This window comes from Natator depressus, chromosome 16 (assembly GCF_965152275.1).
Source record: "Natator depressus isolate rNatDep1 chromosome 16, rNatDep2.hap1, whole genome shotgun sequence".
Lineage (NCBI taxonomy): Eukaryota > Metazoa > Chordata > Testudines > Cheloniidae > Natator > Natator depressus.
In genome coordinates, this window is record NC_134249.1 from 16,682,883 (window position 1) to 16,699,647 (window position 16,765).

Consider the following 16,765-nt stretch of genomic DNA (forward strand, 5'->3'; position numbering starts at 1 on the left):
ACTGTGGGGCCATGACAAGGTTGGAAGGGGTCTCATCTCTGAAAGGGGTAAATTAGGATCAAATACTTGGTGCCTTTGCATAATGACCTTTGGGTTTCAAAAATGTACAAAGTTTGTACCTGTTGTGTGGGCAAACCCAAGATCTAGTATTATTTATACAGCACCGTCAGTGTACGTAGTCCAACCAAAATGATCCTGCCCCATGGAGCTTACAGTCCAGTTGAGATTTGCCTACTGTCCAATTATTCATCATAAGAAATGCTATAACCAAACACAGTGTATTTTACAAACATTAACTGTCTAAGTCTCGTAAACACCTCTTTGAGGCAGGCAAGGATTAGTAGCCCCATTTTACAGAGGTGGAGACCCAGCTAGAGAAGTCATGCGACCTGCCCAGGGTCACAGAGGAAGTTGGTGTCACAGCTGAGATTAGAACTCAGGAGTCCCTTGCTCCCACTTCCATACTCCGGCCACTTTTTTTTTCCCCTTGAAGATCCAAACAGCCTGGATCGAGCCCCTCTGGATGACTAGTAAGGCTGAGGAGTAACTGTGACTGCATGGGGCACTTCAAGGACAAAGGGCAGCTTGTCACAAATGTCCTGAGAGGTTCCAGCATTTTACTCAGGTGAGCAGGACTGAGTGCAAATGCTTTGGGAGTGATGTGTTTTTGTGAACCCTGAGCCATCCTGCAATCATTGAGCAGTGTAGTGTAGGGGACACCAAAGATTTACTCTGAGTAGGGCTCAGAGCATAGCAGAAGGGGCTGGACTCCCCTCCCCACCCATTGTACTTGTTAAAATAAAGTAATTGGTATATAATATAATAAATGTGCTGGAGCTTTTTTCACATTCAATGGAATTGCTACAGCTGTTGAGACTTTTTCCTTCTCTTGTGCACTGCACTGGGTACTTCATTTGATATTTGCCCCTCCTTTCTGGGCTGCGTAGGGTTCTCCACTGTGATATTTTTCATTCTCTCTGTTATTAAGAGGAAAGTAAATGAGACCTTCACAGCATGGAAGGTTTAAAACAAAATCCCAGCCCTTGTGTGGGGTTCCACTTACTCAATATTTGCCATTCAAGCTTCGGCTTCTGAGCGAGGTGCCTCAGCAGCTAAAGCCAGCTCTGACCCCAAACTTAATGAGATTAACTTTTGATTTATTTATTTGTTCTTTCCTCCAACAAGTAGAAGCCGCAGTGGGTTGTGTAATGCGTCTCTAGGGCTCACAGGGAAGGGGAGGGCGAAGAGGAGGGAGGGTTAGACTACAAATGACCAGTGGAAACTGCAGCACTATTTTAAGTAGGGGGACAATTACGGGTGGTTTTGTTTTTGCTTTTTAAGTGTCTGAAGAGCTCCCTCCTGCCAGAGCTGGCAGGCTGCCCATGCCTGCTGCAGAACAGTGGCATCTCTGCTCCCCTGGTCCCTCCACTCACCTCCAGTTAACATTTCAGCTGTGTAGGGTGACTTCACAAACACACTGGCTTGGGTGCTTTCTGAGTACTCTGAGTTTTCCCTGGGCTGAAATCGGAACTGTTTATGCAGCCTCTTCTCCGCTCCCAGACTTTAGGCCTGCTGATAAAATGAGACCCAGCTTCGAGCTACCCTTGCTCTCCCCTTGTTCACGCTAGTAATTGCTCTGTCCTTTCCCCAGGAGGACAGGCCCTTTGTGGGTCAGATTGAGGGCGGAGAGGCAGAGGTGTCCCTCAGTCTGGCTTGCCCACAGCTGCCAGCTCTGCAACTGAAATGCCAAGAGGGTGGTGGGAGGAATTCTTGCCTGTTGGAGAGGAGCCATGGGTGGGTGGGAGGGAGTCTTCATCTGAATTGACTCCCTCCCCGCTAGTCCTGTGATTTCTTCAGTTCCAGCTTGCAGGTTTTCACTGGAAACTAATCTAATACTGACTGTAAGTGAAGCTAATTAGGACGCAGGTATTTAAAACCAAATCAAACCCTGTGTACAGCTCAGCAAGGAAGGGTCACCTGGTGCAAGTACGGGGGAAAAATCGATGTGAGACTGATATAAACACTGCACTGGAAAGAGAGATGTAGCTAAGAATACTCAGGACTGCTTCAGTGGGCCAGAAGGAAGAGGGGAGGGTATTGAGTGATTCCAGGGCAAGGGAATGAATCGTTGTGTGCAGAAAGGTGCAAGTGCATAGATAAGAGGGTGTATAATGTTGAGGATCAGGAAGGGAGAGTACAAAGGAAGAGGGAGACTATAATTACAAAGAAACAAACATTTTAAAAACCAGAAGGAAAAAAACTTACCTGCAATATGTGGGATCCAGTGACCTACAGATCTGGACAGCCAGTTGGATGAAGGTGGAACACTGCATGCTAGGAACAGCAGTCTCTGTGGGCTGCTCCTCCATATTACAAATGGGAGCAGCTGCAGTCTGCTGCAGTGGGTATGGTTCTGAAGCATAGGTGGCTTTCAGGAGGGCAAAATTTAGGCACCTCTCCTTTAATTAATAGTCCATCACCAAGTTTCAGTTTGAGTGGCCCTCCGATCAGTTAAGTAAGACTGGCAACTTTGACTCCTCTTGCAGACTTCCAGCATCTTGGTATAAAGTGACTTTGTTTCTGATACTGATGAGATTGGAGTACATAGAGGCGGCTAGCCAGTTTCCAATTGGCTTTAACAGGCAGGAGAAGAATTTGATCATCACTTAAACGAAACCCTTTGTCACCAATACAGAGTATGCCTCAGTGGAGCTTTCATAGATTCAAAGGCCAGAAGGGACCATTGTGATCATCTAGTCTGCCCTCCTATATCACACAGGCCAGAGAACTTCCCCACAGTAATTCCTACAGCAGATCTTTTAGAAAAACATCCCATCTTGATTTTAAAAATGGTCAGTGATGGAGACTCCACCACTGTTCCAATGGTCAATTACTCCCACTGTTAAAAATTTACACCTATGTACTTCTGTCACCTAGACTTAGCTCATGAATTCAGTGCAGTTTATCTAATTCCTCTGCAGAACAGTGTGTTCCTGTTACAGATACTGTGACGCTGTTGGATGGGCCACCTGAGAACCCGTAGTCCTGCTGGTAGGTTACACAAATCCTCCTTTGGTCAAAATGGCATTTCTGCAAGCTCCTGGGCTCTCCCAGCCAACCCTCCCGCCCCTGGCTTCTCTAGAAGAAAAATTATCACAGGAACCTGACAAAACTTCCTGGAACAAGAGCAGGGCAGAGGTTAAAAGGACTCAGACTAACGGAAGCTGTTGGCCTCATTCTCACATCCACATTCTGTAGGCCGCACTTTTCCGGGGACCGTATGTACCCTGGAGGAGAATGTGGGGCAATCCATGGAAGCTCTGGGTAGGCTTGGAGGTCTCCATTTTGTGAGTGCTAAGTGTGGTGTTGGCTGGAACATACTATTGACTCTGCTATCCCCCCAAGCGCGTACATACGCACACAGGCACCCTTCTCTGTCTGCACCTTTACGTCACACTAGCTCAGCTAGGTCTATTTCTCAGTTCACGTCTGGCAGTTTATTTTTACTCTCTCGCTCTTCCTTGGTGTTCTTTTTCTTCTTCCATCCTGTCCCTATTGATCTGCTGAGTAACTGGAGATGCACACAACTTAGGACAGGAATAGAAACGAGAAAGCGCTTGGCCTGCATGAGTGTGTGTGCGCACGCATCAGACGGGGTAGTGCGAGGGAGGGAAATGGAAAGACCTTTCCACACAGCTCTCTGTTCACAGCTTAGTTCTCTGCTCAGAACAGCAACCAATGCAGTTAACCATGTGAGATTAAATGAATGAGGCTCCTCGTCTCTTTTCCTGTGTGCAGAGTCACAGTGGGCTTGTCAGGCAGGTGAGATAGAAAAGGCCACACTCTACTCCTATCACGCAGCATCTCTTCGGAGTAATTTTCTCCTCTCTGGAATGTCAGGCACAGCAGCATTCACTAGGGCAAACTCCATCCCAGAGGGATTAATGAGCAGTAATTGAAGTTAATGTGGCATAGCCAGGACACAGATTCAGTTATGAGAAATCAGATTTGAGAGAAGTGACTCAATTTCAGACTAATTAACAGATTCCTCTTTCTTCCTCTCTTCCCTGTTTTTTTTCCCCTTTCTCTCTTTCGCTCTCTCTTTCCAGACCTAAGTAGTCCTCTGAGAAAATTGCGGAATGTGAGCTCAGAGATGTCATTTATATTACAAAATGCACATGTGAAATAGGCTTAGAGAATAATAATACCTCGGCTGCTAGGCCTTTGTCAGGCCAAGGATTAATTAATTAGAAGAGATGATTTTCAGTTTTGTAGGTTGTTTGTTTTAGATTCCCTGCCTCCCCCTTCACAATCTGTTTTCTTTCTGTGAAGGTTTTTTTTGTTGGTGGTGGGTATTTTTTGGCTTAAATTTTCCACCTTCCAATGCTTTGGTTTGTAATTTTTTTCTCCGGTTGTTTCATGCTGCTGTGAGGTACACACTTTTACACATGGATTCCCTACCAGGGTTGCCTTTCTTTCTGCTTGAATAAGAGCATAGAGTTTGCCATAGCAGACCAAAACACTAGTCCACTATCCTGCCTCCCGCAGTGGCCAGTACCTGCAGCTTCAGACTCAAAGGAACATGACCCTCCCCAAACAGCCTCATAGTGCAGCTGGTTAATTATCCACTGCTAGTCACATGCAGGGGGGTATTCTTTGCTGCCCTCCCAGTTATCCTGTACCGCAAAACATGACAGTTGGTGGTACTAGATAAAACATCTTGCCAAAAGAAATACAATTACCCCTCTGCTCAGCTGAGCTGCAGCCTCCTGATTCTGTCCCTTTGTATGGTGCAGTGGCCACAGCCCTTTGTGTTTTCATGTTTAGGACCCAGATTGGAATCTGGAAATCGGTACATGTGTGCAATGAGTTCTGTTTGGTCTCAGACTGTATTTCAGTGCACGGAATTTCCTAACCCTCTGTCTATTTAGAAAGTTGTAGGAGACTCTCTACATGTATAGAAACATTGCTTGCTATCTTCAGTCGTCTGACAGCTGCTACTGGGTTGTTTTAGAGGTGAGGTTCTTAGATTTTGATGAACAACTGACCAGCGATCAGACATGTTTTACTGAGGAATGGAAGGGGGACTGGGAGCAGCATCTCCACCTGTTAGCAGCAGGAAAAATACACATGGGTACAAGGCAAAATGTTGTAATACATTTTGGGCTTTCCTCTGAGGAGATGCTGCTACTGAGTACAAGGTTCCAGCCACTCTTCCCCTGCATTGTTCTTGGAATTCCCAAGAGGTGTGGTATGTGTCACCCAAGTTAGGGGTGATTGGTGCCCAATAAACTATGGTATCCTGGCTTTGAGGATTGCCAGTCAGCTAGGGAGAGTGTTCTGATGATGCAATATTCCATTGGCTGAGTGTGTTCTCTCTCGCTGCAGGAGGATTGTATGGATGGAGTTTCTTTGGAAATGGTCTGAACTGGAATTAACTCTAATTTAAGAGAAATCTTGCTCCAGGCCATATAGTTAAATTAAGTTATTAACTCTCATCAGCTGTTTGCTTATATTTCCCCAAGACTCTTAAATGCTATTACTGTAATTGCTGCAAAATGGAGGAGAGTCCTTGCAGGCTTGCAGTAAGGGGGGGCGAGAGTGGGAGACACAGAACGCTCCCCCTTTGTCCAAGCACTAGTGACATTTCATCAATGCCAGCTAAGAGATGCCCAAGGTCCTATTACCTGCCTCTGGCTTTGTTTTGTGGAGCCTTCTTTCCTTTTGTTGCCGAGTTGTGTCCGGTCCTGAGCAAATAATAGAATTTCATCGATAGACTGAGGAGGTGATGTATGTTAAAGCACTTAATATAAAGAGACTTCTACAGGAGCCCAAATTAAATTTGGCCAATGAACTCAATTGCAGGCATTATTGCGTTCCAGGAGAAAGTCCAGAGAACATTTATACACATTACTCTGCAAATATTTATGTTAGTATATCCGTGGTACATCCTTTTCACCCTTCCTCCTTGTCTGCCCCCAAACCCCTACCTCAGAAGGTTTTTAAAAAGACTGCTCTGCATGTAAATAATGATAAGGGGAAATCCTTTCCAGAGTTCAGCAGTATTTTGACTGCTGCTCAGTGGCAATTTATTTAAAATGACTTGCTGCACCCAATGGAGTGGCTATCCATTATGCTAATCATCTTGGCATCTTTTAGATGGTCTTCTCTTGATAACCCAACTTCAAATGAATTTCTAAGGGCAGCAAAAATAGTTTTCTTTTCCCTCAAGGGTTCCAGTAGAATTCACCCGTCCATAACAACTCTGTGTTGCTAGGAATCTCTGTGGAGAGTATTGCTCATGGAGGCTGGGAGGAGAAAAGCATCTCGGGGATGAGTTTAATCGGTATGGTGCTTTGCTCTGTCAGGCACTGTACAGTGGATGCATTATGTGAAGTGTCCTGCACATTGAGGCAGCATGACACATATCTTGTTCCACATGATGAGGATCCAGGACATTAATCTGCCTTATGCAAAGCTGCCAAGTTCAGACTGGGATTTGAATATCCCAACAGTGTAGCCTGTATTCAGACCTGGAGTGGTGGTTTGAGGCTGAAATGGGGACATTCAGATCAGAATCTGGATTTCCCCAGGGTTCAGAGGTGGCAGCGTTGGGGATTCGGATCCCATGTAATCAGTTCAGGCCCATCTCTAGTCATATGACCATAGAATCATAGAATATCAGGGTTGGAAGGGACCTCAGGAGGTCATCTAGTCCAACCCCCTGCTCAAAGCAGGACCAATCCCCAACTAAATCATCCCAGCCAGGGCTTTGTCAAGCCTGACCTTAAAAACTTCTAAGGAAGGAGATCCTACCACCTCCCTAGGTAATGCATTCCAGTGTTTCACCACCCTCCTAGTGAAAAAGTTTTTCCTAATATCCAACCTAAACCTCCCCCACTGCAACTTGAGACCATTACTCCTTGTCCTGTCCTCTTCTACCACTGAGAATAGCCTAGAATCATCCTCTTTGGAACCACCTCTCAGGTAGTTGAAAGCAGCTATCAAATCCCCCCTCATTCTTTTCTTCTGCAGACTAAACAATCCCAGTTCCCTCAGCCTCTCCTCATAAGTCATGTGTTCCAGACCCCACTATAAGATCAAATAGCAGGATGTGAGCCTCGTGCTGAAGCCATCGGACATTGTCATGATAAGTGTCTTCTGCACCTTGAGATTACTCGGGCTGATTTACCACATGATGTTTTCCCACCTCACAATCTGGGACAGTGAGAAACCCAGACTAGGTTATTTTTCCAGGAATTTGAATCCAAATAGAAAACTCTTCTTTCTGGGAAAGCAGGGAGCCGCCTACATTCTGTATTCACTGGGAACTGTTTCACTAGCTTCTGGGTGCACAGATGGAGCACAGAGAGTCCCAGTGCAATGGCCATTGTATTTTGTATTTGCAGACTTGCTGTGAGATGAAATAGTTGCTTCATGCTTTGCTGATCTGTCAGAACAGTTGCACAGAATTAGGTAGAAACAGGGTTAATCGTCCGAGAGCTGCCTAAGTGCTGTGTGTAAGCACAGGCGGTGGATGACAATAGCGGGAAGGGAGGAAAATAGTTATTCATATATTCACGAGAGCCAAGATTAGTTGAAAGAGGGACTTTCTCAGGGACAGAGAGGAAAGAGCTCCCTTCAAACACATGGTCCCGTGAGACTCATTAAAGGTTCATCAGTTACAGTGAGCAAACAATTCAGTGGAAAGTCATCGTAATCCATCCTTTGGATGGCAGACAATAACAGCTTTCCACACCTGTGCTGAGTTTTCCCGATGCCAGCTGTGATAAGCAGGGTGGAAGGAGGGATTTTAATTTGGAGCAATTCCATTGCTGAGCTCCAGGGTGAGTCTAGATGGTCTCTGACTGGGGAGTAGGAAAGCTCTCCATCTCTAGCCTGAGACGCAATCTGCATTGCTAAGAAGATGGTGGCAAAGTTATCAGCTTTGAAGTATATGCTGGCCTTACTCTCAGCTGTGGAGAGAGGGCAGGTGATGGAGGAGGGAAGGGAGGACAGGTGGAGGTGGAGGAGAGACGTTGGTGGGTAGAGGTCATCTCCCACTGTAGAAATGGTGTGGAAGAAAGCACTGGAGGAATCCAGCTTCTCCCCTTCCACCACTCTCTTGTATGCCAGTCACAGGCCTGTCTGAAAATTCTGGATGCCTCGAGCTGCTTGTATGTGCAGTGTGTATGTCTGACTCAGATGGAGGGGGCTTGGGGCCAGGGCTCCTTCTTTAGTTTGGGGAAATTCTACGGCCTGCGTTACACAGGAAGTCAGACTAGATGATCACAATGGTCCCTTCTGACCTTGGGATCTATGACTCTAAAGCTCCTGGAGAGTGAGTACTGGGGACAAAAAGATTTCAGGGGTGATGAGTGCAAGGAAAGTGAGTAGGGCAACTTACCCACTTACTGAGCGTTTCCCCATCCCTAGAGCAGCATTACAGTGTGGTCCAGTGGTTAGAACAGAGGACTGGGAGTCAGGGTTTCTGGGTTCTGGTTCTGCAACTGAAGGTTCATGGTGATTTTTTTTGGTGGGGAGGGACGTCACATAGGTGCTGGAACTAGGGGTGCTAGGGGTATGGCAGTACTCCCTGGCTTGAAGTGATTTCCATCATCTACAGCGTTTACAGTTTGCTTCAGTGGCTCTCAGCACCTCCACTATGTGGACAGTCATTTAACATCTCTCTCTGTCTCAGTTTCTTGATCTGTAAAATGGGGATAAGGACCCTTAGTTAGCTCACAGGGGCATTGTGAGACTGAATTCAATGATCGTAAAGGCCGTGGAGATCCTGGGAATCAAATCGACTAACTATGTATGTTTTAATTTTATGATGAATGAAATACCAGGGTGGTGGCTGCCTTTTTCATTCTTTCAGCTATGCTGGAAGTCTGCTGCCCTTGCCTTAGTCTCGTCGGCTCCTCATTTACAAACCTTAAGCGTGCTGGCCCTCCGTCTCTCACGCGGAGACTTGGCACTGACGTGCCTCTTTCACTGAGACCTCTGGAATGCTGACTCGTAGAAATGGAGATGGCTAGGAAACGTTCTTCACGGCTGCAAAATGATGCCTACACACCTGTAAACTTTCCCTGGCGCCCTGCGGTTATCCTTGTGTCCCTGGCTTAAGCCTTGGCAGACTAGGCCACGCTGCGTCATTTCAAAAGGGAAGGGGAGGACGGCTAAAGGACCTGCATTAAAAATCAATAAATACTTCTGTAATGTAAGCAACAGCATTTGGAGCCAATACTGTAGTGTTACTACAGCATTCAGGCCTATTACTAGGGAATTCTGTTTGACATTCTTCTATTTATTCCCAGCATGGACAAGCCATGTATGCTTCCCCCACATTGCCCTAAGGCTGGGGATGAGAGAAGCTGAGACTCTATGGCCTATTTAGTACTTGGCCTCTCTGCTGATGCCACCTCCTCTGCTGGGTTTTTGTGTTAGAGAAGCTTACCCATGAGGAACTGGACTGAGACCCACCACACTCATTTCACACAAAGGTCATTGAATAATTATCAAATGGTAACCACTGTCACCTGGTCTAGACTTGAACCAGCAACTTAAGGGGGAAAAGGCTCTCTCCCCTTAGCAGCCCTTGAGCCAGACAGCCCTTCCTGATGTAACCATTTTATAATGGTAGAAAGGGAAAGGAGTTGTGGCCGCCCTGAGAATGGAGAGGTGCACAGTAGCCTGTGCTAGGAGTCGTGGCATTGTTCACCCCTCTAATATAATTGATTAGATCCTAAACCCCTTTTCCTGGTCCTGCCCTGGCTCAGACAGTTGGGTACCTGATAAAAAGGAGCAAAGAGAAGCAGGGCTTGCAACCCTTGGGACTGGACTAATGCTATTTTCTCCGTTCTCTGCCTGCTGGATCTTGGCTAGAGAAAGGCACTGTTTCCCCTATGCTGCCAAGCTAAAGCGTGTGTCCTTGAACTGAAGGCATTGATGGTGATGGGAGGAGGAGAGTTGTTTTCACCCAGCCAAACCTGACGAAGGAGTTAAAGCAGAACAAAAGATGGGGCGGCAGTTGGGGATGTGGATGGGGGACGAGAGTGGCAAGTTTTGCTCCAGGCAGCAGCAGCGCGGCGGGATCAGCAGCCTGGGCCATGTGAAGCTGCTCCGCTGTTTATTATTAAATGATGCATCCTGATGGATTGGTCTGAAAAGTGCTGTGTTGTGGGGTCAGGCCGCTCAAGTTATAGTTTTCTGGTTAGATGGATGATTCTCAAAGGCCGAATTCAGAAAGCAATTCCCTGATAAAATTGATCCTTTGGACGAGGTAACTTTTGTGCTATGGATAGGGCCAGGCAGCGAGAAATAGCTGACCTGGGACTAAAGGGGGAGGGCGGCGGGCTGTCTCTGCTGCTTGCTTGCTCTTTATTTAATTTTGCTTGTTTACACTCATTAGAGAGCGAGAGCCCTCTCTGGGAAGCACAGTGCCCAGTCATCTCGACGTGCTCCGACAGCCAGACAGATTGAAGCATTTTGTGGCTGACCCAAGAAGCCTGTCCTTCCTCAGCCATGCCCTGCAGGTGTGACAGAGGACTGCATGACCACTGCCCCAGGACTGAGAGCAGCCCCAAGTGCTGATCCGGTAGCTGGCGCTTGGCTTGGCCACTGTGCATCATGGGCAGTGAGCTCTGTGTGCGCACGCGGGCCATGAGCATGCACGTCTACCCGCTTCCAGCAGAGACCCTTCTTTCACTCTCCTTGTAAGATAAGTCAGGGCTGCATCCCACTCTCTGGCTGAGATTTGGTATCTGAGGCCTAGTAGTTAGGAGCAGGTTCAAATTCCATGATGGGGTGCAGCACCTCAGCTCTTCCAGGGAACCCCCCTAGAAGAGTGGGGGAGATACGCGAGCCCTAGAAAAGGGCAGAGGATTTGGTCAGCTTCTCTGCCCCCATCATTGTGCCATGCGACTGCAGGTGAAGTTAAGAGAAATGTTTAGTAAAATGCCCCATGCAGATGGAAGTTCAGACACTAGCAGCTCAGCAGCACCTTTCTATTGGAAGAGCTGCCCAGGCCCCGCCCAGGGAGGTACAGGCCATGACTGAATAACCCTGGTTAGCCTCTGTTGCTGCCGTGGGAATGCAGCTGGTGGTGAACAGTCTTCTGACTCAGGGAAGGCCTTGGGGCATGAAGAGACTGTCACATTTCACACATGATCTGACTCAGCTGCCTTGTCATTACAACAGTGTACCCATGAGTGACTGTAAAAGGTACCAGGGGCCTATGCCCAGTAGTGGCTTTTGGTCCCCTTGTCATGTGATAGCTGCGTGCACGGCAGAGGGATGAGCTATAATACCTTTCCCTTCCTGAGGCTCTCAAAGAAGCTGGCAAATATTGATTGGTTAAGCATTATCCACACTGCATTGGGAAGTATTAGACACATTTTATAGATGAGGAATTGGCGGCAAAGAGGTGAAGTAACTTGCCTATAAATCTATGGCATAGCCAGGAACAGAACCAGGAGCCCTGTCATCCAGGCCTTTGCCCTGACCAAGCTTACAGCTCCACTGTTGAACTGAGGAGGGGGAGTTGCCCTTTGCTTCACTCTTCTGAAAAGCCTAAGTGTAGGGGAGAAGGATAGTTCAGTGGTTTGAGCATTGGCCTGCTAAACCCAGGGTTGTGAGTTTAATCCTTGAGGGGGTCATTTAGCGATCTGGGGCAAAAATCGGGGATTGGTCCTGCTTTGAGCAGTGGGTTGGACTAGATGACCTCCTGTGGTCCCGTCTGACCCTGATATTCTATGATTCTATAATCATTTGGCACACAACAGTGCTAGGGTTTCATCTGCCTTAGGCCTATGTGCCTACTGGTCATGCTTTAAGCTTCCATCTCGTCTCCATCTCTTGACCTGGAGCTAATAGTTCTGCAGGGGAGAGAGGACAACTTGTGCCCTGGGATCAGTGTTGCCTCAGGAGCATCAGGAATCCACCTCTCCTCTGCTGAGAAAATGAGACGAGGAACGCGTGGCCTTGACCACTGGAGTGTCTGTCAGAAGGGGAATGAGGAGCTAGAAGAAGTTAGCCAGTGAAGTCAAGGCTGCCCATGTGTAGCACCCCTGCTTCTGAGTGTTTGTATGCTGGCTTTTAAATGGTGGGTGCTAGAGTTGAATCATGCACTTTGTTGTCCCCTTTCACAAAGAGTGAGTAGTGCTGTACCTCCCCGAAGCCCTTGCTCTCTGACTCAAGCCTGGACCAGCTCAGCAATGGTGATGCTCTGACCTGTTTTAACCTGCTATTTGCTTACTCCTCTCCCCCTTCTTCTTTTGTTAATTTTATAGCAAGAGAAGGAGCCAGTGCTCTGTGGACTCTAAATAATTCACAGAGTCAGGCTCCATGCTCCAGAGTGCTGGTCATTGCCTATTCAAGGGGGTTAGGACATCAGTGCAGAAACTTCCCTCAATCAGAGACAGAAGGAAGAACCCATCACGGCTGAGACATGGGGACCCTTTTTTATTAAGTGCTGGCTAACACCCCCTTTTCCAGACTCTCTGATTTACAAGCTGCTCCCAGCGTTTTTAAGAGCTATGGTTTTTAGCTCTTTCAGCTGTTACCTGCCATTGCCAGCCTGCAGTAACACAGACACTCAAACATAACATGCTGTGTTTGGCAGCTCCTGCTTGAGAGTGCAAATTTGCTCCCTGATGGAGTGTATATTTCCTTCTCTGCCTGGGTCAGAGATGAGCAAGGATTGTATGTTGGAGAGGAGGGACTCTGCCCAGTTTCTGCATGGCATGTGAGTAAATAGTTTGCCGGAAATAAGAACAAGGAAACAAAAATAACTTACGAGTGAAATCTTCCAGCCATGCACAAATGGGATCACAGCAAGGGCAGACTCAGTGGATCAGAAACATGGGTATGGGACTCTTTGGAGATTCTAAAGAAACTTCTGCTCCTGGAATATTTTCCACAAGAGATTGTGATTTGTCTCTTGACTGGGTATAGTGCAGGTGAACAGTACTGGGTTTACGGCTCTTGAGACTAATGTCGTCTGTTTATTCCCAGAACAGATACAGCAGAGAAAGTAGCCAGACAGGCTTCTCTTATGCACTGTCCCATCAATAGACCTTATTCTCCAATGCCATGCACCTTCTGGTCATTTACACAGTTAAAAAATGGAGTACTACCCAATCAGATTTCTTCACTCATTTACATGGGGGGTTACATTTCTACACCCCCTTTGCCTAGATATAAATGATTACACAAGGTGCAAGGTAGTAAAGAATCAGGCCCACTATACCTCAACCCTAACCTAGAGGAACTACTTGTAGGATAAGCAGGGTACTCAGTCTCCGTGGTCTATAGGGCTCATAGCCTGAGCCTAGGCCTGCGAGCCCTGAGTTCTAATCTCAGCTCTGACTTTGTAGGAGTTACCTAACCCCTCTTCTTCAGAGTCCTTATGTGTAAAATGGGGGTATTTAATGACTACCAGTCTTGCAGTGGTTCATTAAAATTTTAGTCATTAATATTTGCAAAGTGCTTAGTACTGTTTTCATTCTTTGTTTTCTCTGGACACTTCCAGAAAGGGAGCAAGTTGTGAGGATTTTTTTTTTTTTTGACAAGTGGCCTTTTGTCCACTAAGAACTGGCCTGAGACTCACTATATTAATTTCACACAGGGCACCAAATAGCCATCAGTCGGTCATAACTGATCAGGGCTGGATTGCAATGGGTGGTCTCAGGATGAAAGGTTCTATATCCTATCACTACTCCACTCCCTGGGAGAAAGGCTCTTAATTTTAACAACCTGCTTGGGGATTGAGGGTCGTGACTCATTAATATAAACACGAGCTATTCCTCTAATATCCTGTGTGTCTAAGGGCCCAAGATAGTTCAGAAGAAGAAAATGGGGGTGGGGTGGGTGGGTCTGGGTGATCTCAATGATTCTCAGAGTCAGCCTTCCCCTATCTTATCCCCCTAGATTTCAGCATGGGAAGAACACGTGAAACTGGGGGGTCTGCATGGTGTTTTGGATTGATATGGAGGGTTTATTTAACATCAGTCTGCCTTGGATCACAGGTGAAAAGATTTTGCTGATCTTCACTTAAGACTTGGTGATTGTTGGTGCGGTGGCATTGAATTCAGTGGTGTTGCACAGGGCATGAGTCAGCACAGAATTTAGGTCTTAACATGTAGATAATGCCTTTCATCCAAGGATCTCAAAGCACATTATAAATAGGTCTCATAACATTACCCCCATTTCACTGATGAGAAGAGAGAGGCACAGCGTTAGAAAGTAAGGCCAAAGCTGGTTGCCTAAAATCAGGCCCCTAAATCCACCTTTAGGCACAAATCTAAAAGTGGCGAGAGATGCAGTTGCTCCATGAGTCTCCTGTCTCCTAGAACCTTGATCTTACCAGGCCAGGTTGTGCCATTCACTACTATCATTTATAAACATGGATAGTCCTGTCCTATTGCAGTCATGTGGTTAAAGGATGATACCTCTCACATTGGAAGAGGTGTTTCAGATCCTCCATAAATAGGTGAATGAATCCTTGTAGCACAAATGCCAGACACAATAGGAACATGGGTGAGTGCCATGAAACCCTTGTCAGAGCTGCTGTGAAGGGGTAACTAGCTTGGATCTAATTCTGTACATTCAGCTACACAGCATGTCCATCTCAGCTGGGAGCGGATGGCTTACTGTCCTGAGAACATAAGAATGGCCCTACTGGGTCAGACAAAAGGTCCATCTAGCCCAGTGTCCTGTCTTCCAACAGAGGCCAGTGCCAGGTGCCCCAGAGGGAATGAACAGAACAACTAATCATCAAGTGATGCATCTCCTGTCGCCCATTCCCAGCTTCTGGCAAACAGAGGCTAGGGACTCTATCCCTGCCCATCCTGGCTAATAGCCATTAATGGACCTATCCTCCATGAATTTATCTAGTTCTTTTTTGAACCTTGTTATAGACTTGGCCTTCACAACATCCTCTGGCAGAGTTCCACAGTGGCATTGTGTACCATTCTACCTCTCTCTTTCTCTCATTTTCCTCCTACAGGTGTAAATGCAACCTCCATGCCAACCTGTGCTCCTTTAAGGAGGGCAGCCTGCAGTGTGAGTGCGAACACAACACCACTGGCCAGGACTGTGGCAAGTGCAAGAAGAACTTTCGTACCAGATCTTGGCGGGCTGGCTCCTACCTGCCTCTCCCCAACGGATCCCCTAACGCATGTAAGTCACTATACTAAACTGAGCCCGCACACTGGCCCTCTGCACAGTGCCTGCAAGTGTAAGTGAGCACTGCTTCAGGGTGCCTCCATCTGGAGTCAATGCACAGGTCTGCAGAGGAGGCGGGTTTGGTTTTACAGTGGAAGTGAACATTTGCTCGGTTCTCAGTGTGCACAGGAATTGATTGCTATGTGGGTAGATGGAAGGGGAGCTTGATGACTATTTGTAGTGGAGTGGCTGGAGTGAATGGATATAGATGGACAGAAGGGTATCCAGGCTCACAGATGGTTAGGTGTAGGCCCTCAGAGAGGTCCATGGCCTTGAATAGGCATTTTACTCTGAATTACTCTATGTCCCTTAAAGAAATAATCATCAAGCAACTGTGGGAATGTGTTTACCTTCAATTCAATACACAATAATTGCACTGAAGACTGAAGAACAGGAGGATGGAAAGGAGTGTTGGGTGCCCTATAGATTGTCAGCTGGAAGCTATTCATATGTACATCATGGAGTATCTGGCCACAGTGAAGAAGACAAAAAAGTGTCCCTGTTCCTCAGCACAGCTACAGTCCCGTGCAATTAACTGTCTGCTGCATTCGTGTTGTGGTACATGCTCACATGAAAACAAGAACAAACATCAAGGCTGTAAGTCATCATCATCATATGAGCACGGGAATGTTGGTGGAGGATGACACCAGACATAGTCCAATATCTCCAGGGTTATGTCCAGTTTACATTAGCAGGCTTGCTTAAATGTCACCGAGCAGCAGTAACTACTCCAGCCTTTTAAGTAGCAGCCTTGAGTGTTACCAAAGAGAATCCTTTTTTCTCTCCCCCTCCATTTCTGAAAGATTTATGTGCTTTAAGATGATCAAAGCTGAAATACAGGCTCCGAAGGCCGTGACAGGAATGTTTTGTGTGTGCCAGGGATGGTAGATGAGCTGGTTCTTTGAAAGAGAACAAGCTTGTCAGCTACCACCAAGTGCCTGTGTTCCTTCAAAGGATCCTGGGAGAGGTGTTTTTTTTGGTGTTTACAGGGACAATGACCTGCTATTCTCTTTGTCTTCCTTCCATCTATCTCCCCTTCCTTTTTCCTCACTTTCTTTATCCCCACTTCCCTTCCCTCCATTTCTTGCTCTTTTGGACATCTGTCACTCATTCTTCCTTCCCTATATCTCCACTTTGCTCCCCCTGCCAGTACCCATCTCATCCTCTCTCCCTTCAACTTTCTTTCTGGCAGATTTATGGCCAACTTCTGGAGTAGAAGCAATTCTCCAAAGGCCTTTCTCACCAGTCGTCATAGCATTTTCATTGCTAGCCACCTTCTTTATGGTTGGGGAAACCTGACTACTGGATGTTTATCTCCACTGTAATATCTGGATTAAATGTGACCTTAAACAGTCCTCAAACTTTACCCCCCACCTGTGACCAATAAACTAGCAGGGTTGGAAGCTGGCACCCTCAGCCTCACCCCTAATGAATACACAACTTAGAGGCAATTTCTTCCCACCAAAACCTCCCAGCCTCAGGTCAGATGCGGCTTCCCGTCTCCCCCAACCTGCATTGCTGGGTGATCTGTTCCAAC

The 16,765-nt window shown here is 46.8% G+C and overlaps 1 protein-coding gene across 4 annotated transcripts in view; it reads left to right on the forward strand.

Annotated features, from left to right (window-relative positions):
- The window catches only part of NTNG2 (netrin G2), a 73,355-nt gene that overhangs the window by 33,813 nt on the left and 22,777 nt on the right, over positions 1 to 16,765 (forward strand). For all 4 annotated transcript variants that reach the window (XM_074973628.1, XM_074973631.1, XM_074973629.1 and 1 more), the window contains one exon: positions 15,011 to 15,183. In XM_074973628.1, coding sequence (XP_074829729.1) covers positions 15,011 to 15,183 — 173 coding nt within the window. The remainder of the gene's footprint in view (positions 1 to 15,010; positions 15,184 to 16,765) is intronic.